This window comes from Eptatretus burgeri, chromosome 9 (genome assembly GCF_056783735.1).
Source record: "Eptatretus burgeri isolate ZD-2024b chromosome 9, Ebu_testis_v1, whole genome shotgun sequence".
Classification (NCBI taxonomy): Eukaryota; Metazoa; Chordata; class Myxini; order Myxiniformes; family Myxinidae; genus Eptatretus; species Eptatretus burgeri.
This window is the reverse complement of record NC_140969.1, coordinates 83264439-83287913: the sequence shown is the minus strand read 5'-3', so window position 1 is coordinate 83287913 and position 23475 is coordinate 83264439. Positions and strand designations below refer to the sequence as shown.

Sequence of the window (23475 nt, the reverse complement as noted above, 5' to 3'; positions counted from 1 at the left end):
TGGGCTGAACAAACGCTTGTTCGCCTACTCACCCAACCGGCGACTCGCTGTCTGAGGGAAAAATCCTCTTGCAGTAGTTCCTTTTTGGCGAGTCCGCACGTGTGGAGTGGGCAGGCTTCCCGGTATGGCCGAAATCTCACCCAGAAAGGGCGGACACATGGAAGCCCCGTCCAATCAAGGCGAACAGTGACGTCGGCTTCACCAAGGCCCCTCCCCGCGGAGGGAGATCTATAAATTACGAAGTGTGCTGAGATAGTCGTCGGTTGAGGAGCGTCGGAGGGTTCGTAGTCTGGTGTGCTGAGAGGGAAAGCGAGTGAGCTGGAAAGTGAGTCGTCTGGTGAGTCTTGGGAGTAAGCTAGAAACCTTGATCCCCGCCTCGGACTCGCTCTACTCAACCCGGACTCCTTCGCCGACACGGTCTCCACGCGGGCGGCCGTGGACCGAGCCACACGACCATTGCCAGGTGCCGCACCATGGAGCATTCCTTTCCCCGGAAGTCAGGTACTGGGAACTGCGACTTCAACTCCCTCCCTTCCTGGCTGAAAAAATCATTTGCCATCATTTGCTCGGGCATTCTCTTCACACTTCCTTTGTTTCTTTTGCCTTTATGCCCTCGGGCCCGTGCATCACCGATGCCGTGCCACGACTTCCCCTTTGCCCTCACGATTGGCAGCCGCTCGGCCGGGTGGGTAGAGCGATCCCTCTGAACTCTCATCTTGGGCTCTCCGAGGTAACCCATGTTGCTTACGATGGCTTGACAGACTTTGCGAACAGAACTTGCTAAAAGTTCTGCTAAAAGAGGACATTTTGGACAGATTACAGAGGGCAGAATGAGGTCAAAAAATGAGGTCAAAAGGTTGATAATGTCAGCCAATGACATTGGGATGGGTTGACATCGTCTAACCAGACATATAAGCAACCCACATTAATTACTTGGACATCCACTTTAAGGATTTAAAGGATCCACTTGGACATTTAACTTTAATTTAACTTTAAGGATCCACTTGGACATCACTGCTGATGGTAGACATCCACTTTAAGGAAATAAATGCTTTATTTTAAGCACTCTCAACCCTTAGGGGCCATTTCCACAACAACGTAATGCTTTACAATTGGAATACAGTGGATTGTTTGCAAATTGATTACCTCCAAACACAAAATGATATTATAAATGACCGTTACACCAACACATGACGGTGACTTTTTGTCATGAAGTGAAGGTCTGCTTGGACCCTTTATGATCCTCAGAAGCATGTCATGGAAATTTCTTCTAAACAATTTGGTCTTCGGATTATTTTTTACCTCCGTTCCACTTTGACTGATGAATAGTAAATTTTGTAATACTTTTTCAAACGGTACAATTACATGAGTTACAGCACTGTAGTAATGACACGCTGTTTTATGATGAGTAACGGCGTGCCATGCTGATTAATATGACTCGTCGTTCTTCTGATTCCTGCAGTTGCAGACACCGCACCGTTCGGTGAGCAAGCTGAGGTCACATTGCAAACAAACGTCTTTGCTACTCTGCGTTCAAGTGATGCATTCATTTCACTGCTGCGTCCGGCTGCACGAGTTGTAACCGTCTCCAGCACAATGGCTATGCGTGCTCTCGATGGGTGTTCTCCTGAGCTGGCCAAGCGTTTCCGTGATCCCGAGCTCAGCCGAGAAGAACTTGCAACATTGATGGAGAAGTTCATAAAGGACGCAAAGGTATGTATTTATTCATAAAGGATGCAAATGCCAGAAAGGAATTGTTGACTCGTGTAAAGCAGAACAAGTCTGTTCTGCAGATAATTTATCATTTTGAATGGAGAAGTTAAGCAGAGTTCATTGACCATGTGCAAATGGTCTTCGCTCATGGAAGGGCGAGGTGACGACATGGCACGATATGTTGATGTGGGAAGGGGGAAAATAATGAAACATTGCAACTTGCAGGTAGATGGGGAGGTTTAATGAGAGAACAAGGATCACGGGTAAGGATGGAGAATTATATGAGACGAGCCGAAACCCCGTCACAGATGGATTCCGTTCATTCAACCACCCTCACCAGCTCACCTACACTCGAGGGACATGGACTGGACAGGGCGTGCTTGCCCCCACCTACTACCGTTTGCCGTTTTAGCATGTTTTCTAAATTACCGAGCCAAATTATAACACAGCCGTAACACGCAGCTGTTTGTATAGAATAATGCTTGCCAACATATCACTGAAATGTCTATATAAATGCAGCGTCATTTTTCGGTGAAAGCTATTCGAGCTTTTTGTGTTGCACACAGTAAATACTGTATTTGGTAATCACACTGACTCCAACCTGCCGATCCCTGAAAAATTTCCAATATCGGCCAAGTGTGCGTGCGTGCATGCGTGTGTATTCAGCATAACATGTTCTTTCTGCCAATTCCCCAACCCCCATCTCTCTCTCTCTCTCTCTCTTTCTCTTTCTCTCTCTCTCTCTCTTTCTCTTTCTCTTTCTCTTTCTCTTTCTCTTTCTCTTTCTCTTTCTCTCTTTCTCTCTTTCTCTCTTTCTCTCTTTCTCTCTTTCTCTCTTTCTCTCTTTCTCTCTTTCTCTCTTTCTCTCTTTCTCTCTTTCTCTCTTTCTCTCTTTCTCTCTTTCTCTCTTTCTCTCTTTCTCTCTTTCTCTCTTTCTCTCTTTCTCTCTTTCTCTCTTTCTCTCTTTCTCTTTTCTCTCTCTCTTTCTCTCTTTTCTCTCTCTTTTCTCTCTCTCTCTCTCTCTTTTTCTCTCTCTTTCTCTCTCTTTTCTCTCTCTTTTTCTCTCTCTTTCTCTCTCTTTTTCTCTCTCTTTTTCTCTCTTTTCTCTCTCTTTCTCTTTTTCTCTCTCTTTCTCTTTTTCTCTCTCTTTCTCTTTTTCTCTCTCTTTCTCTTTTTCTCTCTCTTTCTCTTTTTCTCTCTCTTTCTCTTTTTCTCTCTCTTTCTCTTTTTCTCTCTCTTTCTCTTTTTCTCTCTCTTTCTCTTTTCTCTCTCTTTCTCTTTTTCTCTTTTTCTCTTTTTCTCTCTCTTTCTCTTTTTTCTCTCTCTTTCTCTTTTTCTCTCTCTTTCTCTTTTTCTCTCTCTTTCTCTTTTTCTCTCTCTTTCTCTTTTTCTCTCTCTTTCTCTTTTTCTCTCTCTTTCTCTTTTTCTCTCTCTTTCTCTTTTCTCTCTCTTTCTCTTTTTCTCTCTCTTTCTCTTTTTCTCTCTCTTTCTCTTTTTCTCTCTCTTTCTCTTTCTCTTTTTCTCTCTCTTTCTCTTTCTCTTTTTCTCTCTCTTTCTCTTTCTCTTTTTCTCTCTCTTTCTCTTTCTCTTTTTCTCTCTCTTTCTCTTTCTCTTTTTCTCTCTCTTTCTCTTTCTCTTTTTCTCTCTCTTTCTCTTTCTCTTTTTCTCTCTCTCTTCTCTTTCTCTTTTTCTCTCTCTTTCTCTTTCTCTTTTCTCTCTCTTTCTCTTTCTCTTTTTCTCTCTCTTTCTCTTTCTCTTTTTCTCTCTCTTTCTCTTTCTCTTTTTCTCTCTCTTTCTCTTTCTCTTTTTCTCTCTCTTTCTCTTTCTCTTTTTCTCTCTTTTTCTCTTTCTCTTTTTCTCTTTCTTTCTCTTTCTCTTTTTCTCTCTCTTTCTCTTTCTCTTTTTCTTTCTCTTTCTCTTTCTCTTTTTCTCTCTCTTTCTCTTTCTCTTTTTGTCTCTCTTTCTCTTTCTCTTTTTCTCTCTCTTTCTCTTTCTGTTTTTCTCTGTCTTTCTCTTTCTCTTTTTCTCTCTCTTTCTCTTTCTCTTTTTCTCTCTCTTTCTCTTTCTCTTTTTCTCTCTCTTTCTCTTTCTCTTTTTCTCTCTCTTTCTCTTTCTCTTTTTCTCTCTCTTTCTCTTTCTCTTTTTCTCTCTCTTTCTCTTTCTCTTTTTCTCTCTCCATGTCTGGACGGTGTTTGTCTCTGGAAGCGTCCAGGCGGTGTTTGGCTCTGGACTGTCCAGGTGGTATTTATGTCTGGATAGGAGTTTGTCTCTGGACGGGAGTTTGTCTTCGGGCTGTGTTTATTGTATGAACAGTCGAAAATGTATTTGAGACATTATTTTGTTTCCATCTTCACTGTTCTTTTATGTAGAATCATTTTGATGAGACGGCATGAATCGTACCTAACACACCACCGCACGTGTGCCTTCCCTTCCTCTCACCTCACTGTATTACCTTCCCCCACCCCTCCTTGCTCCCCCTCCTCTCTCCTTTCTACTCCACTGCTTCACCCTACCCGCTCTCTCCTTCTCCCACCCCCCCCCCCCTTTCGTATTACCGTCAGTAAAGCGACGAGTGGTATTTGCTCATCCGAAATAAACAGAAAACAAGTTATAAAATGATACCAAATATGATCATAGCTGATGCAGTTCTCAAGTTGAGGCCAAATACTTTTGTATTTGTTGGAAATGTTGTATTGAGTACTTTGCCCAATATTTTCTCCACTCACCTTATTCATGGGCATTTCTCATGGAGAAGTCCCAGTCAAAATCTCTTCCTCGTACTTATTCTTTTGAATGTAAGATTGAGAGTACATGGGTAACATAGTGATGATTGTCCCATTGTCCTTGGAACACGTTGCCACTTTGTCCTTGATGCCTGTGAGCAGATGATTGGGGCAAACTTGAAGAATGTAGACTAGGTCAATTTCTGAGATATGTGACTGCATTGGGCATTTTTGAGGAAAAGCTGGTAAACTAGTTTTTCTGAAGCATTTGACTATGCTGAAAATGAATATTTTGTTTACCAAGCTGAATTTTGAATTTTTAGTATCAAAATTATCAAAAAACAAAATGGCCGCCAAGCAAAATTTCAAACGCCCATAACTTCTGAAGGAGTGGTGATAAAGTCATGATCTTTGTGTCTAAGACCATGTTTTTGATAGCTATGAATGCACTGAACACAACAGATTATAATTATATTCAATATATATGGGTGAAACCAGTAAGAATTACATTGCCAGACATTAAAATTAAGCAATAATAACTGATTTCTTAAGAAAACCATGCGAAAACTGATTATGTAACACATATAGCATTTTCAATAAATTCTTAATTTTATATTTGTTGGTGAACATCTTCACATAATCATGATTGTAATGTTACTATGTCAGATTTTATTCACTCGCAAGGAATTACATTGCAGACGGTCGAATGTAACTGTGCTCCATCACACAAAATGTGTTCAACTCAGTCCATTTTGTTTTTACACATGATGCTACTATCTGCGCATTTGCAAGCCCCGGTGCATACCAGTTTCGACTTTCTGCATGTGCAATTAAGAGATGTGCATCCACATGACACAATATCCTTGCAAGACTTGGGGATGGGAGCAAGTGATGACAGTTTTGGGGATAGCTGTCCTTCATCCATTGTCCAACCTATGGTTTCAGGTGAGGGAAGGACCTGGTGTGGATTTGTCGCCTGCTTCCACACCAGGCTTTGGTAGTGTGCCCGTTGAACATGATATTTTAGAGCATCTGTTGTTGGAGGCAGTGCTTCTGGTGATTTGATAAAACAGTTTTACACGGGCCTGATCACAACTGTTGGACTCCGGTACTCCATAGAACTTGCACACAAACTTCTCTGCATTCTTCATTTTTGTTGGGGTTAGCTCTCCTATACCAAGATCTTTGATGAGGTGATTATCCGTGGTGAATCCTTTCCATGCAGTCTTCTTGCTGTGTTCTGCAAAGTATGACACTGTATCACACCCTGTTACTGCATGGAAAGGGATAAGGGCTTCGAAGACTGGCTGCGTGAATGGAAGGACCTGTCGGATTTCATGTACTGGAATATACTTCTGGCGTTTGGCAGTACCTACCTTCATCCACAACTTTGTGCATGCTATTTTGTGAAAATGTGCCACCAGCAGGACCAACACGTCAGTATTTCGTGCTGATACAAGAACACTCTCGGCATTGGTGTGCACAAAATGCAGGACAAGTCTGGTATCAGCCTCCTCATGGTTGGCCGCCAACTGTTGAATGTCCAACTCATGGTTTGATGTTTGTACTTCATCCTCTCTCTGGAAACCACCAGCAACTACTAAGGTTTTGTTTGTTGGGGCATTTGCAATCAGGAGATTTGAGAGGAAGCATGTTAGATCTGCCTTATTCTCAGGCACAGCGAGAAAGTCAGTCCATTTGGGGGGAACTGGAACTGAGCCATCTTCTATTATTCTTCTGATGAGATGGGCATGCTTCGAGCGTTTCGTCCTTGTGCCAGCCTTGATTGAAGTGTCTCTATACCTATCAAATGTGACATCAATCCTGTCAAAACATTGGCCCACATGCATAACCAATTTGACAAATGCATCTGCCAGTTACCCAAAGTTGGTGATGCCAGCAGGTTTACCCAATGAGATGACCAGGGCTTGCCCGTCAATCACTAGGCATGATGTTCCATCAATTGTAACCTTTGCTGGACATGTTACACCCTGTGTCATCACCTCAAGTAGGACGGATTTGTTCCCAGTCCACAGACTGCCATTCGTGTATGCAATGGAAACTGGCACAGGCATCAGCTCATGATTTAATAGTGTGTGAAGATTAACGCTCCTCCCAGCCTGGTAGGCAGTAATCAGGCGCTGATGTATACTTCTATCTGCCTTCATAATGGTATCTTTTCCCCTGTCTTTCTTGGCTTCGTAGAGGGATGAAAAAGTGAGAGCGTTGGCCTTTTGCAATGGATCTCTCAGCTTTCTTGTTGAATGACCATCTTCAGAGATGATTAATCTTTCTTTGACAAAAGTCATCAGTTGTACTTGGCCCATCTCAGCATTCAGAAGAGATTGCTGAATGTCGATGGTTGCCAAATCCTTTGTAGCAATATTCTGGAGAACATCATAACCCGCTTCTGGTGAGAACACTTTGAATCTCTGTAGACCTGACATGATATTCTCTTCATCCTCACTGTCTCGCTTCATTCTGCCTTTAGTAGTTTCATTGTGAATCATTTGATCATCACTCCCTACATGAAACAGTGCCCTAGTTTTGTTTGCGATGCAGGCACGAAGGTTGTACGATAGAGCCCATCGGTTCAATGCTGATGTAGTTTTAGTTATTCCCACAATGCCACCACCTTTTTTTCCTGTTCCATTGAGCCACTCCTGGCTGTGGTCAGGGCTCACTTGGTTGAATCTTTGGTCAGATCCTTTGACGAATTCATCTTTCACTTCATCTGGAAGTTTTTGCATTTCTGCCCAGTAAACACAGCCCCACCTGGCATAATTGGTGTGATCATATCGATGGAGGTATGGGAGCATTTGCCTAAAGGTAACGTTGTGAAGCTCCCAAAGTCCATCCCGTTGAGCCCTGATAAAACGGAGGAGTATACACACCATGTCCATGTACTGCCACCAAAATTGGAAGTTCGGGTCTCTATCTTGGGCAAATGCAGTCATGTGAGTGAAATTTGGCAGAGGCAAGTATTGCCACTAATGCAGAGTAATCTTGTGGGTTGTTTGATCTCACTGTATTCTCTATATCATCCTCCAGCTCTTGGTCATGTTCCTGCAGATATGGCATCAACTGGGGTATCAGTAATTGCCATAGTGCTTGTACTGTTAGCTTGTGAGCACGAACACCTTTTGCATAAGATTTACCAGCCAACACTTTCTCCGTAGAATTCGGCCCCATGAATCCACTCTCTATCCAGACCTCCGCCAAACCAGAATCCTGTGTGTGCTGACCCAGGATTTTCAAAAAGTTCATAGAAACATGTAATCCTCCTAATCTCAGAATCAAAACATCCTTGTATTGAGGAGTTGCCCATTTCAGTTCCATCAATGCAGGAAAGAGCACCTGGTCCACCGTCAGTACTGCATGCTGTTGTTGAAAAGAAGCTGTTATATGTAAAATTCTTTGCACAACTGTATTTGATGTATCTATATCATGTGCAGGGGCTTGTATAATTGGCAGGTATCCGACTATGCTTTGCTCTGGATTAATCTGGCTGTGTTTTTGATTTAATGATGTCCAGGTGGGTCTTGGTTGCTCATGTTGACGTTTAAGCATGAATGCCATATCAGTGGCTGCAGCTGTTATGGTGCTGTTATCATCCTTTGAGTTATCGAACCATTCTGTTTGCACTTCAGGAAAATGTGGTTCAGTTGTGCCTTCAGAAATGTTTGCAGTAATGATTGTTTCCATTGCTTGTGGAACAATCAACGTTGTTCGTTTCGAAGGTTTAATATTCTTTAATAGATTATCGTGTGTTGGCCCTCTTTGCCAAGCAGTGATTTGTGTGGTATGGAAAGTGTTCTTGCCATCTAAAGTTGCATCATTGATGTCAATATTGCCAGCTGAGGAGTGAATGAACCGTCTGGGAACCAAGTTCGGTGGTACTACAGCTCCATTCACATGGTCCATGTGCTGCAAGGTATTCTCAGACAATGCTGTGTCAATCCGGAGTATATCTTTGTAGCTGATAGTGTGACCAGCATTATGGAACATTGTTACCAGTTTTTTAGACCTAGTTGAATGTTGACCCAAGTCCAACATGTTTCGGAGTTATTTTTTTTTCCCCCACTTGCACTATAGATGGGGTCCTGTGCAATACTAAGCACCCTTGTTCTTTTGTGTGCGTCCTCCTCTTCATCTTCCACCTCATCATTATGTTCATCAGGATCTAATTCCAATTGTGACTGTCCACCTAAAGGCCCAGTCACACCTTGACGTTTTAGCCAGCAATGGCAACGTATTAAAATGTATGTAAAACGCTGGCTTAAGTTGAACTTTTGATGATTTTTTTTAAACATTCAGACGTATTCATAACGAGTTGGTCGTATGCATAACATATTAGTAACGGACACAGAACGTTTCGTTGTGTTATAGATAACTTATACCAACGAATGCTGAACCTGTTGTCGGCCTTTACAACCTATGCCCAACAATAGTCTAACTTATGCATAGCACGCTGCACGTATCGCCGACGAACACGTGGCATAGCCTATTAAAAGGCTGCCGCACAACGATTCAAATCATAACCGCCGCAGAAATGGAAGGGTCAACATCGCAGTCACACCTTGGCGATCTTGCCAGCGTATGCCGACCTGTGAAAAATGCGTCTAAAACGCTGGCACACGTCGAATACGGTATGGGTAAGTTTGGTATACGTGAATAGAACGCTAAAGTACGCTATCATACGTCGTAGAAAGTGGAGTACGTCTTGTAATTTTAAACATGTTGAAAATTTTACGACGTACTTGCCGTATGACACGCTCCGCATGCGATGGGAATAAGTTGTACGCACGATATGCGATCGTTGACACACATCGACACACGTTACTTGTAAGGTGCTCATAAGTCGAAACACGTCAAGGTAATGGTTAGCGTCAGTGTTCCAGACTCCCTGTTTTTTTTTTTTTTTTCTTCGGTATGACGGTGTTCAGTGTACAGTGCAGTTATGATTTAAATCGTTGAGCGGCAGCCTATTAATTATATTATATTACAACCGCACTAGAAATCGCAGTGTCAAAATCACCATCATACCGAAGAAAGGAAGAAAAAAAAAAAAAAAAAATAAAAAACAAACAAACAGGGAGTCTGGAACACTGACGCTAACCATTACCTTGATGTGTTTCGACTTATGAGCACCTTACAAGTAACGTGTGTCGATGTGTGTCAACGATCGCGTAACGTGAGTACAACACGTTACTCATAGGTTAGAAATAAGTTTCGGGTACGCTTGACATTACCTCGACGTGTTTCGACTTATGATTAACTTACAAGTAACGTGTGTCAACGATCGCGTGACTGCCTACAACTTATGGCCAGTGTTATGCGGAACGTGTGAGTCATATGCTGGCATAAGTCTCAAAATTTCAAGCATGGAAAATTTGAGGACAACCGAAAAGTACAACGTTTAAACCCAGCGTACAACGACGTATGGCAGTGTTTTTCAGCGTGCTCTCAATGTTATCAAAACTTACCCATAACGTATTCGACGTGTACCAGCGTTTTACACAAATTTTCCAAAAATCGGCATAAGCTGGCTAAAACGTCAAGGTGTGACTGGGCCTTAACAAGAGACGGATAAACATATACACACTTGGTGGAACACAATCTATTGCTGCCTCTTCGCTTACATCTACTCCATTGTATGAAGGGTGAGACAGTATATCTAATCATAGTTTTAGTGCAACATGAACCATGGAGAGAAAATCATCTTCTGGGGGTTTGAAGACAGGAATAGTTGTCAACTCATTATCCAAATCCTGATCATACCATTCAGGGAATGGGATATTGTGGTATTTTACAGGCAGAAGTATTGTTTGTTTACCACATGCAGAGTTTTCATGCAGTAAAATAAATTCAGACATCATTGACAAGAGTTGATAACTTTTCCTGGAATGTTGATGGGCGGCTCATGAAGGATCTTGGAATTTCGATGCCTGCTTCATCTGCCAATTTTTTGTAGTGCAGCCAAACTTGTTCTAGCTCCAAAACATGACCTTCATCCGCTGAGTGCCTCAATTCCTGCCCAAGCCAGACCATGGCTAAATCAAAAGACTTATTTTCAACTTTGGCTTTGGCGCTAGCTCTCATAAACGTCTTCAGGCAATTTGGATGGTCGCATCCTTCTGCTGCCATAATATCATTGACATCTGCCACGCGAATATTGACATTTTCTACATATTTCGCAGCTGACAATTTGATTACTCATGTTCTTGGTCATAGCAGTGCATGTCTTTTGGCAACAAATCGGCTTCATGCTGGTGCCCTGACAGAACATGCAGAGTTGCCAGTCTATTGGCTTTGTTTGGTTTCGCAAGCCTGCAGATGTACAGTGTGGGGCATTAGAATCATGATCATCTGAGTGTGTAGGTAAGGTCTTACCATACTGTTTCTTTAATCGCTGAATTTTTTTCCTTGCTTGTATACACAGCATAACATGACTTATGCCATACCAGTACTGGTGCTGACGTAGCTTTGAAGGCTGAAGTTAGTCTGTCTGTTGCATCTGTGTACTTGGCATCCCTTAACTTTTTCCTTTCTGCAGTGGCATCCCTCATGCAGTTGAGGCCTTGTGACGTTTCATCGAATAATGCATCATCATGTTTGGATTATTGACAAATGATGCACAGCTCAATAGATACTGGTGTTGATCGCTTCAGGCTAATGACTGGGTCCATGACTTATTTGCTCTGAAAATAAATATGGAACATAAATTATTGTTAATAAAGAAAATGTAGGCCTATCTATAGGTATTAATAACTGTTATAAAATAATAGGTTAGGTTAATATTGCTTTACGCCTCAGTTGAGGATATTTCACTCGTATCGAGGCGGTTGGTTTGGGAATGGTGAAGGAAGACCCGAAAATCGGGAGAACCACCGACCTGCGGCAAGTAAACCGACAAACTTTCTGACACTGGATCGAGCGGGACTCGAACCCAGGTGGAAAGAGACCTGTGATCCGTAAGCCAGCGCTTTAGAACAATTGCCCACCGCGGCCCCTATAAATAATACATGTTATGCCAGACTAGCAATATTTAACCTTATTGTATAACATACATTTTATCATTATTTGTCCCTTATCTTGACCGAAGAGTGTTAAAATAGTGATTTTCAGCATTACACAATTGTTAATCTGATGTGTTCAGTGCATTCATAGCGATCAAAAACATGGTCTTAGACACAAAGATCATGACTTTATCACCACTCGTTCATAAGTTATGGGCGTTTGAAATTTTGCTTGGCGGCCATTTTGTTTTTTTTATAATTTTGATACTAAAAATTCAAAATTCAGCTTGGTAAACAAAATATTCATTTTTAGCATAGTCAAATCCTTTGGAAAAGGTTGTTTACCAGCTTTTCCTCAAAAATGCCTTCAGAACTTTATGCAGTCACATATCTCAGAAATTGGCCTAGTCTAATGGGAGAACAGAGACTGAAATGTTCTGTCGAATCCAGTATATTCGTGGTTTATAAAATGTGACCTGCTTGGATATTCACAGCCCTGTGCTGTGAATATCCCTGTGCGAATATGCTGGGCATATTCGCGGTTTTTCGCAGGCATATTTGTGTTTTTTTTTTTCACGGGATTTTTGATTTTTTTTTTTTTCCCCCTCATGAATCACAAACCGCCGGGAACCTATCCCCCCTTTCTCCATTGAAACAATGCCCTGCTATTTGCAGATTTGCTATTCATGGCATATTCCAGGAACGAATCCCCCATGGATAGCTAAGTTAATTAAGAATACTAGTACGTGCCCGTGCGTGCGTGGCTGTACGTGCAAAAAAAACAAAAAAAAAAAACTTTCAAACCGTGAGCCAGAAACAACCACACAGGCCGTTCCTTCGCTCTCGCGTGCCCGTACGTGCAACCCCCCCCCACCCCCCCAAAAAAGTTTCAAACCGCGAGCCAGAAACAACTACACAGGCCGTTCCTTCGCTCTCGTAAACAACGACTGGATTGGGACATTGTGTTTATCTATAAATGCGCATAAGAAATCGAGAAATTATCACTATCCGGAAGTAGTGCGTGCCCGAACGGAATGTTCACATGCATTCCACGAATTACCGCTTGCATTGAAGTAACAACTGCTGTGATACTTACACACAGAGTTAATTAAAATCAAGTTTACCTCCCTGTCTTTCCTTGCCATGACATTCGCTGCCATTGACCATTGCCACTCCTATGCCATGGTAACTAAGGCACCGATCCCCATCGTAACCGGCACAGCATGTGACGTCATCGTCGGCCGGCCGCGCATCGGCCGAGGCGAACTTAAATCCTCACTGTCCGGAAGTTCGCATATCGCAGTTACGATTATTCGCAATTTGGTTTTAATGGCCAATTATTCAATTAGCGCCAACGTATTTTGCCTTTTCGCAATGTCATCGCAAGGAAAAACACAAAAAGAAGGAGAGAAAAAAAAACGTACGTGCAAATTTTTTTTTAACCTTTCAAACAACCACACATTCTGTTCCTTCGTTCTCGTAAACGACGACTGCATTGGGGCATTGTGTTATAAATGCGCACAAGAAATCGAGAAATTATTAGAATACATTGTCATCACTATCCGGAAGTCCATACGTTGTAATGGGGAACGCGGCTGAGGTTCTCTTCCCCATCGGCCACGCCTACGCAGCAACGTGTCTTGTCATTGGTTGGTAAATAAATGGCCGCAGCAACGTGTCTTGTCATTGGTTGGTAAATAAATGGCCATAACTTGGGAAGCACTTGTCCGATTAATATCAAACCTTGAATAGGCACATACTCAGGACCCCAGAAATATACCTGGCAAGTTTCAATTAGATCGGACCAGTGGTTGTCGAGAAACAGCGGACACACACACACACACACACACACACACACACACACACACACACTGCTGGAATTATAGATAGATGATGGATATTTTGTACCATTAAAACATTTTTTTTAATAGGCATTGCTTTGCGCCCATCCCTAGTTGCCTTGGGAGGCTATTAAGAGTCAACGAATGAGCGTAAAGCATTCATCTTGAACAGGATCTGTGAGATAGTTGGGTTTTTCAGGTAATTCAGGTTTTGCAGGCCATCAGGTAATGACATCGTTTTTCTTAGACCAGGTTGGTTTGCCAAGGTGGGAATCTAAGTCCTGAATGCTGTGCCTCCATTTGGATTTGAACTCGTAATATCTGTGATATTGTAGTTCCATCCTTATGGATACATCGTTTTGCTCTGAAGTGATCAAAGCGATCAAAAATACTAAAGTGCGTATTGTGTCGAAGAATTCAGTTCTTCAGGTTTGGGGTTTGAAATATATATTGCCATGTGCATGGAGTGAGAGGAATTGATTAAATGATTCAAGGTTTCGCTATCGGTGATGTCGCTATCAGTGATGAAACGCCAACAAGTGATGAAACTAGTCTGGTAGCTGAGGGGGTGAAAAGCATTGGGATTATCATGTGTGTGCTTTGTGTGAACGTCTTTGAAGTTGTTGAGGAACTCTGGGAAGGGTTCGAAACAGCGTAGCACTTACCTTGTAGAGATCTTCTTGGGTTGCGTTATGCAACTTCTTTGGCTCAATTATATATATATATATATATATATATATATATATATATATATATATATATATATATATACATATATATATATATATATACACATACACATACACATACACATACACATACACATACACATACACATACACATACACATACACATACACATACACATACACATACACATACACATACACATACACATACACATACACATACACATACACATACACATACACATACACATACACATACACATACACATACACATACACATACACATACACATACACATACACATACACATACACATACACATACACATACACATACACATACACATACACATACACATACACATACACATACACATACACATACACATACACATACACATACACATACACATACACATACACATACACATACACATACACATACACATACACATACACATACACATAAACTGAAACGCAAAAGAAACTTACCACTTGTTTGAAATGTAATAAAATTGTTACAGTTCAAAATAAAACAAACCAACAATTGCTAATTGAAACATTGGCATTTTATTGATGACATGTCAAGTTTTTGACCAAGATACACCATCTCATAAGTTTGTTCTACAGTACAGAACAGCACAGGGTGCAATGTCAGTCCCCTTTCAATAGCGTGTGTGGCCACCATTGTTTTGGATACAGGCAGTGCATCGTCGGCGCATACTGCCAACCAGTCTTTGGATGGATTGCTGCTGGATTCTGTCCCACTCAGTCCTCAATGTCTGAAGCCATCTGACTTAGGACCATCTGCCTGTCCTGCCCTGCAGTGGTGACTCTTGGCCTCCCTGATCGAGGTCTGTCATCTGTAGAGTTGTGGAGGGTGTCTCTGTCCACCAGGGCCGATATCGTCTGTTGTGAACAGCCAAGGCGACGTGCCACCTCACGGTAGCTCAATCCGCCTTGCAGTATGCCCAAGGCACACTGCCGTTGATCCCTTGACAATCGTGGCATGTTGATTGAAATGCCCATTCTGCACTGGCCTTTTAAAAGCCAATATCAAGACATCACGTGCAGCTCATTAAAATCATTCCGTACCCCTTGGCTAATCACTGACAGTCAAAACGGCTGTTCAACAGCTGTGCTATGAAGAGACCATTGAAGGTTCAAGTGACATTCCGTGACCGTTTTGTCTGACAGTGAGGACACTATTGTCCACAAATAAGTTCACACATTTACTACATGCAGTGTTATTGTTGATATTTGAAGGTTTAAAAGGTGGTAAGTTTCTTTTGCGTTTCAGTATATTTCAGGAAGCTGAAGAGCATATGGTAAATTCTAATGTGCTGCATAATCATTTATAAAAATACAGAAAATCAAAAGGCTGTCAGGGACAGGATCAGTCCGGGCTGTTTTGATTTATATGGCCCTTTGATTCCAGCACAATGAGACCTTCAATTTAAAGTGTATCGGCAACAAGTGAATATAATTGTTTACCCTTCCATAATGGGAAGGCGTGAGACATTCATTCTCAATCAGCCTGCTCCCAATCATCAGCAAGGTCAAAAAATCCATCATTGCTTCCATCATCAAATCCTTCCTCTTCTCCAATGGCTTCATTTACGATCATCAATTTGAATTCAGACCAGGTTAATCTACCCTGGGCATGCTGCTTCTGCTTTCCCAACAATGGATGGAGGTCCTCAATGCCAAACGTGAGATCAGAGATATCTCCTTCAACAGATCACGAGGTTTATATACAGTCTGGCACCCTGCACTGCATCCTATGTCGTGCAAAGTCGTTCCATGGCACACCTGAGTTATAAAGCTTTCATCCATTGTCAAATGGAGTACTGCTCTCCCCTCTGTGGTGGTGCTCCAGCCTCACACCGAGCTCAACTTCTCGCTGTGGAAACCAAGGCTTTCAGGATCATTGGTATCTCCTGCGATGAAGCAGTCTTTGGTTCTCTCAATCCCTCACCGGTGGCAGGTCGGTGGTCTTTCTGTCTTTCTGTCTTCTGTCATATTCTCTCTGGCCTTGCCCTGCTGCTCTGTCTGTCTGCTCTGCCCCCCCCACCCCACCCCACCTCTCTTATGTTTCCACAGGGTGCTCCGGGTACATCAAAAACCCCCTTCTGGTGAAACTGCCAAAATCAAGAATTACTGCTCACCTTCACTCTTTCCCCTGTCTCTGGAACAAACTCCCACAATCTCTTCAATCCCACTCCTCCTTCCAAGTCTTAAAACAGCTGTTCACCACCATCTCATATCTTCCCCCATCCAAAATCTTGATATTTTTCTCCCTCCATGAATCCACTCCAAACCCACCTCCTTCAAATTCCATGCTTTCCTTCCTGAAAGTCCTTGTAGGACTATCTTGTTTATTCTGTGTACCACACCCCATCCCTCTGCCTATAACAGATCTCTTATTGTCTCTGTTCCCCACTATTTTGTGCTTCCCTCTCCCCCTCTCTTGTCTCCTGCCTTGTTACATGTTCTGTGTGTTGGCTCTTTCACGAACCTTGACATGCCATACAAAAAATAAAATAAACGGTCTCTTTGTTTGTTTCCCTTCCAGATGTTATGACAATAAAAGTAAGCCATTCCTTTGGTGCCGTGAGGGGCATAGGGCTGCAGAGGAAAGTTTTATTTTTTTGGGCTATGGGGTACAATCCTGGATGGATTACCACTCCAACATGTGATACTCAAATGATACATTCTTCTCAGTAAGCTGGTACTCATTTTGCCGACCCTGGTCGGATGACGGGCTGAGTCAACCCACCTGGTGTTATTTAACGGCTTGACAGGCTTGAACACAGGATGTTAATATGATAAAGCAGCTGCCTTAACTGATAACCCAACACTCTGTTTCCATGCCAATCGTTTGCATTTAAACTTAACCGCTAAATGCTGTTTCTCCTGTGGATGAAACCCAGGTAGGTAACCACACAGCTAACGGCTGGCCGAACACTGCATATGGTGTGAGCAAGGTGGGGGTGACCTGCCTGACCCGCATCCAGGCACGAGAAATCAGCCACACCCGACCCAACGATAACATCCTCGTCAACTGCTGCTGCCCAGGTGTGTCCAGGTAGCAATGTTTGTTAAAGTCAAACCAGTCAGACTTCAAAAAAAAAATAATAAGTTCTTCAAGATGTTGTCATATTCTGTTTTTATTCATGATATTTCACATCCTTGTGTAAAACCAATTCAAATGCATGATGTTCGTATTTATTATTCTAGAATCGTACTTATTTAATATTCCAAACATTTGTTGTTCGATGTAATGACAATTACCAAAAGTATCATCTGGATTTTTTTTTGTGCTTTCTGCCTTTCTTTTTGCCAATAAGTGAGGGTTAAAATGCATATATAGTATTGATTAATTATCTGCACAATGCTGTTCCTGCAGGTATAGTTGATTACCTGCACAATGCTATTCCTGTAGTTGTGGTTAAAATGCTTCTTTATCATGGCGTTTTTAATCCCAGCATCCCCAAGGTAAAATAGACTCAGAAATGGGGGAATGTTCGGCTTAAGTGATCTGGTGTTGGCACACACATTTGAGTTTCTTGCGTCGGAGTGGCGACCCGTCTAGGATTGTGCCCAATAGCTCTGGAGATTGCTTCGGCAGCACCGACGCTTTATATAGAGCAGTGTTTATTAACCTTTTCTGTCCCACACCCCACTTTGATTTTCAAAAAAATCGAACACCCCACCATGATTTGAGACACTACAGTATATACTACATATGTATTGAAAAGGCAAAGCTATGAAAGCGATTATATATTGATTCATTAATTCTGAATCGTCATGCCCCACGAAAATATTGCCACGCCCCACCTTGAGAAACACTGGTATAGAGCATTGGCTCTTAACCTGGGGGCCACACCCATCTCGGGGGGCGGGGCGTGAGTAATTTCCAGAGGGGTTGCAATCCCGGAGAACAAAGTAGGAATTTCTCTAATTATTTTTGGAATTCTCTTAACAAGTGTTTGCATAATATCGTGATGAACATTAAAAAAAAACAAAATTATCTCCTTTAATAATTTTAGTTTTCTATTCGCAACTCGGCCTACCATTTTCTGTATTATAATTAAATTTAAAATTTAACATTTATTTAAATTTAATATTAAAATTTATATTTCATTTTAATATGAAAATTTTTTTGCACAGATTTGCAGTACCCATTTCAAATGAAATCATTTGCAATGAGTGCAAAAAAGTGGAAGTATCTTGACGAATATATTCAATTTGGATTTGTGTCCCTCCAAAAGGGTGACACAGGTACCCCAGTGCCGAATATGCTACAAGACTGAGCAATGATGACATGCAGCCCACACGCTTGGAACGCCACTTCAAGACAATGCATCCTGGTCTAGCTGCCAAACCCAAGGCATTCTTTGAAACAAAAAGGCAGTCCTTGAAGCAAGCTAAGATGGACAGCAGTGGAGCATTTCAGCAACAGACTTCAAAGGTTGTTGAGGCTTCCTATGAGATCGCCATGTTGATTGCAAAGAGCAAAAAGAGCCATAACATCGGAGGGACTCTCATAAAACCATGTGTACTGCGTGCAGCATAGCTTGTTCTGGGGAAGGATAGTGTAAACAAGCTTTACCAAATCTCTCTATCAAACGATACCGTCAAAGGAAAGATTGATGAAATGTCTCCAGACATCAAAGATCAAGTTCTCGACCAAGTAAGTGTTTCTCCTGTATTTGCCATCCAGTTGGACCAAACGACTGATGTTGCTCAGTGTTCTCAGCTACTCATGTATGCTCGTTTTGTGTCAGGCAATAGTGTAAAAAAGAAAATGCTCTTCTGCCATCCCATGGAAAGGTATACAATAGCAACAGATATTTTTCAAGTGGCATCAAACTTCTTCCAGGAAAATCAACCTTCGTGGGACTCGCTGGTAGGGGTGTGTACTGATGGAGCTCTGGCCATGCTTGGTTTTCAATCTGGTTTCATAGCAAGAGTGAAAGAAAAAAGTCCATCTGCTGTAGGTACGCACTGCATCCTTCATTGTGAAGCCTTAGCATCCAGAACTCTACCTGCTGAAATGAAGGATGTCATGAACCTGGCTATCAAGGTAGTCAACTTCATCAAAGCTGGAGCCTGAAACAGTTGTCTCTTCAAACAGCTGTGTGTGGATATGGATTCTGAACATCAAGCCTTGCTTTTTCACACAAACGTATGATTGCTTTCGAAGGAAAACATGCTTGGACGGCTTTAGGAACTATGACAAGAAGTGGCAACATTTCTAGATTCACAGCAGAAAGCAGATCTCCATGACAAGTTCCAGTCTGAAGGATTTTTGCTATCTCTAGCTTACCTAGTGGACATTTTTGAAGCACTGAATGCCATCAACCTCAAACTCCAAGGGAAAAACATCAACATAATCATGCGCCATGACATCATTCGAACCTTCATGGCCAAACTCGACCCCTGGAAATGTCGAATTCAGGATGGAAATACAGCTAGTTTTGTTAACTTGGATTCTGCTCTTATTCACAGTTACCTTGATTCTGAGTTAAAGAAACAAATAACTACTCATCTGACTGAATTGAAAGCAGAAGTCATTAGATACTTTCTGGATATAGATGAGAAGCACGAAGCCTGGAAATTCATTAGGAATCCATTTCAATGTGAAGTCGCTGATATTTCAGATGAAGTGCAAGAGGAGCTTCTTGAGTTAAAGTTCAGCTCCTCGACTGAAGAAGACTAAAAAAAATTGGATCGAGAGACGTTCAGGGTCACGTACCTTCCTGTCTACCCTTTGATCTCACATCAAGCTCTTCAGATTCTGACAATGTTTGGATCAACATATCTTTCTGAAGCTGCATTTTCCACGCTCGTTGCTGTCAAGACCAAGTACAGAAACAAGCTGAACATTGAAGGGGACTTGCGTTATGCTCTCTCTGGCATTCGACCATGCATTCAAGATCTGGTAGCTAAGAAGCAATGTCAAGTATCTCATTAAATATGCTGTGTATATGAGTGTTGCTTATCCAGAATTCTTTGTTCAATAAAAAGACTAAAAACATATTTTTGTTCAGTTTTTCCTTTTAATTCAGGAGGGATTTTTAATCATTTGCTTGAAGATGTGAGGGAGTGGGTTGGGGGGGGCGTGGAGGCAAGGACCAACGACTAGAGGTGGCGTGGTGATAAAAAGGTGAAGAACCACTGGTATGGAGTATGGTCCCAATGGTTGGTTGGTTGGCACATACGTTTGGTTTCCATTTGCTTTCATCTGTTTGGTGGAACATGAGTAGACTCCATATTGTCTGATGACAGAAAAGTTTGATTCTTTGCAAAAATGGAATAACTTTAGGACTGCAAACCCTTGATATGAGTAGGTATGTTTGGGCCCCGGACAATGTGATGTACCATGTCACTGAGCAGATTTGATGAGTTTGAAATGACAATTTGCGGAGTCAAATTCAGCTGATTCTCGGTGAGCTGCAGAAGTACAACAGCATGTCATTCCACTTACAATCGTTGATGGCATCCTACTGTTGTGCTTGACCATTAAACATGTGTTTTATGACTCCTCGATGTTTTGCACTTCAGAGTACAAAGTAGCTGAGCTTTTTAATTTCAAGTGTTGAGGTTTGTGGAAGAGCAGAATAATGGGGTAAGGGATAAACAGTCAAAATGGGGCAAAGGGAAAACGGTTGAACATCATGACCAACGTTCACCACACCAACATGGACAACATGCACCACAACAACATGAACATGCACCACAATAACGTGAACACCAACAACAAGGGGAATTGGAGGTGAAGGTTGAGCGGAGTTTCAGTGGTTGTGGTAAAGCTCAGTAGTTCAAATGAGGGGACCATGAGGTGGTGGGATGCTTTCGGCCTGAAATCTTGTCAGGAAGAACTTGAAACATCAGATTGAGGAAGATAGTTCCACAGGTGAGAAAAGGGGAATGTGAAAGAATGGAGGTGAGCGTGCGGTGTCTGGCAGAACATGTGACCTTGAGAGTCCCACCCTCTCACCTGTCCACTCATCTTGGCTGAGCAGAGATGTGAGTGGGCAGGAACACTACACCAAGAGTAGAGTTGGTAAACAAAACTACACGATCATAAACCTGCCAATGATAAGCAAGAGGCAGACCTTGAGAGTGCTTCGAGAGACACAGAGGGCTTTCTATTCCATGGTTTCAAGGGGAGGAGGGGGGCAATGCGTGAAGTACCAGCGCCAGTCCATCGTGGCTATCATATTCCATGAATATCAAGATGAGGGCTTTGTCCACCATGATAATCTGAGGACAGCACAGGAAGAACTTTGCTCAGAAGATTCCAAGGTGACATCCCGATTTGGAGATGTTGATCCGCCCAACACAGGTTAGCCTTAACTCAGGATTGTGTCTCAGGAGCTGGAGCTGAAAGACTACCTTTCCCACAGGTGTATGTGCACATGGTTGGTCCCAAGTACCTTTACCTGTCACATGCATGTAGTCTGTTCATACCATTATTCTGCAATATTATTTACTACTGCTAGTTCCCTTCCTCATGCTTCACCTGCCCTTCATTTTAAATTTTTTCATCTTATCTCCTCCCCCCCCCCCTTTTTCCCTCCTAATAGTATAAGTGCTTGGGTCAGATGCAACCTGTCCATGTGGGACTGTTTCTTACTTGTAATGTTTTAGTGTTTAACTATTTTACGAGTATTCCGGTCTCTTTTCTCTGATATAAAATTGTGGTGAATTTTTAGGTTTGTAACTATTAACTCGTGTTTCTAATTGTATTGGATTGCTCATTTGAAGTAAAAGGTGTTCTATGATATCTGTGACCCCCCTTGGTACTACAGGCTGGGTGCGTACAGACATGGCTGGTCCTAAAGCTCCACTTTCACCGGAAGAAGGTGCTGTTACCCCACTGTACCTTGCCCAGCTCCCTCCTGGTGCAAGCAGTCCACATGGACAGTTTGTTTATGAAAAACAGGTGAAGGAGTGGTGATTTGGGCCTTTCATGTTTGCCTTGATGTTTGTGATTTATCAACGAGAAATTTGATTGAAAGTAATTATGAATCAGCAATACTGTCTATTTTTGAATCGTATGATTAGCTGTGGCTTCCTCAATGTTTGTTAAACATTTGCTTTGTTTGAGCGAAACCTGGATTCTCCTCTGGGGAAGTGTAGAGAAAGATACTGTTTGGTTTTACCAAATAGTTCTCTCCTGGCACTTCAATCACTTCACCAAGTTCCATCACGTAAATGCTCATACTGGGTCGAGTCCTCTCGACATGACGAAATCTGTAAACATACTTGAAATAATTTCAATAACAATTCAAATTTTTTCCCATTTGAAACTCGATGAGATACAGGAACTGTTCTTCCATGGACTGCATTGTTTGTTGATTATATTGGATTTTTGGGGGGATTAGTCCCTAATTACATGATTCACAGGTATGCAACATCATAATGAAATAAAATTGTTGCATTGCTTTCCTCTGTTTGGTGGAACACGAGTGGCTATTCATCTGCTTTGTTTTTTCCAGTCCTGTTTTTGTTTCCACTGTTTTTACCAGTACTCAAATTTGTGCATTTCTCTTGATAGAGCCAGCTCTGTGCAGGAGAGAACTACATTGAGGTACCTAATGTCACGTGATCAGGTAGAGACAGACTGGAGGGTGTTCGGAAGGCACAGTCTTCTTCTTAGTGCGTATGGCAGCTAAGCTGCTGGGTTGCTATCATTTTGTTGGGGCATGGCTGTGCCACTGATGTTGTGCCCATACACCAGTACACTGGTACTCATTTTGCGAACCTCAGAAGGTTGACAGGCTGAGTCAACCCTACCTGGTGTTAATTCAGTGGTCAAGAGGGCTCAAACTCAGGACCCTAAGATTCCAAGCTAATCACCAGACGAGCCACAAAGCCAACACCAAGCTGGAAGGCACAGTAAAACTACTACACCGTGGTGGGTCGTCTCATGCCACTGATTACTCGGTCAAGTATATGAATGATCAAACATGTCAAGTGGATTCAGCCGAATGTTGACCTCAGATCACAGTACTGTCAGGGTTCGTACAGTCCTTGAAATTCATGGAAAAATGATAAAGCATTTTCCAGTACTCGAAAGTCCTAAAAAAAAGAAAAATTGTCCCAGTCCTTGAAACTCCTGGAAGATGGAGAAAGTTGCACAAATATAAATAATCTGCCAGGCCCTCAGTCGGAATTGTTAATTCCCCCAGCCTCTTAAAGAGAACGTTACCAATTACAACCTCCCTCAGGGACTTACCATTAAAACTACGGGAAAATGGTTTCTCGCATGCAAAATCTGCAATGATGGGTCATTCCATGAAATGTGCTTTTACAGAATCGTTTATTATAAGAAGGCGTGTTATAATAAACAATAGTGTAAAAGTGTGATTGTAATAAACTATTCTGTAAAAAAAAAAAATACTAACCTAAAAAAAAAAAAAATCCATAAAAACAGGATGACGAAAACTGAGAATCCCAGGACAAAAGATAACGAAAA

At 42.0% G+C, this 23475-nt stretch overlaps 3 protein-coding genes and 1 pseudogene across 3 annotated transcripts in view; 1 reads left to right on the top strand and 3 right to left on the bottom strand.

Annotated features, from left to right (window-relative positions):
- Window positions 1–22445, top strand: part of LOC147020474 (carbonyl reductase [NADPH] 1-like) — a 25152-nt gene extending 2707 nt beyond the window's left edge. The window contains exons 3-5 of the mRNA XM_085895838.1: window positions 1463–1713; window positions 16919–17063; window positions 21806–22445. Of these exons, the coding sequence (XP_085751964.1) occupies window positions 1463–1713; window positions 16919–17063; window positions 21806–21954 (545 nt within the window). The 3' untranslated portion in view covers window positions 21955–22445. The remainder of the gene's footprint in view (window positions 1–1462; window positions 1714–16918; window positions 17064–21805) is intronic.
- Window positions 1–23475, bottom strand: part of LOC147020473 (mitogen-activated protein kinase-binding protein 1-like) — a 179987-nt gene that overhangs the window by 145808 nt on the left and 10704 nt on the right. The window lies entirely within an intron of this gene.
- On the bottom strand, window positions 7359–8609 carry LOC147020476 (uncharacterized). Its single transcript, XM_085895837.1, has one exon. It carries the CDS (start codon window positions 8490–8492, stop codon window positions 7371–7373), a length of 1122 nt encoding a protein of 373 aa, XP_085751963.1. The 5' UTR covers window positions 8493–8609; the 3' UTR covers window positions 7359–7370.
- LOC147020475 (uncharacterized) lies at window positions 9986–10668 on the bottom strand (annotated as a pseudogene).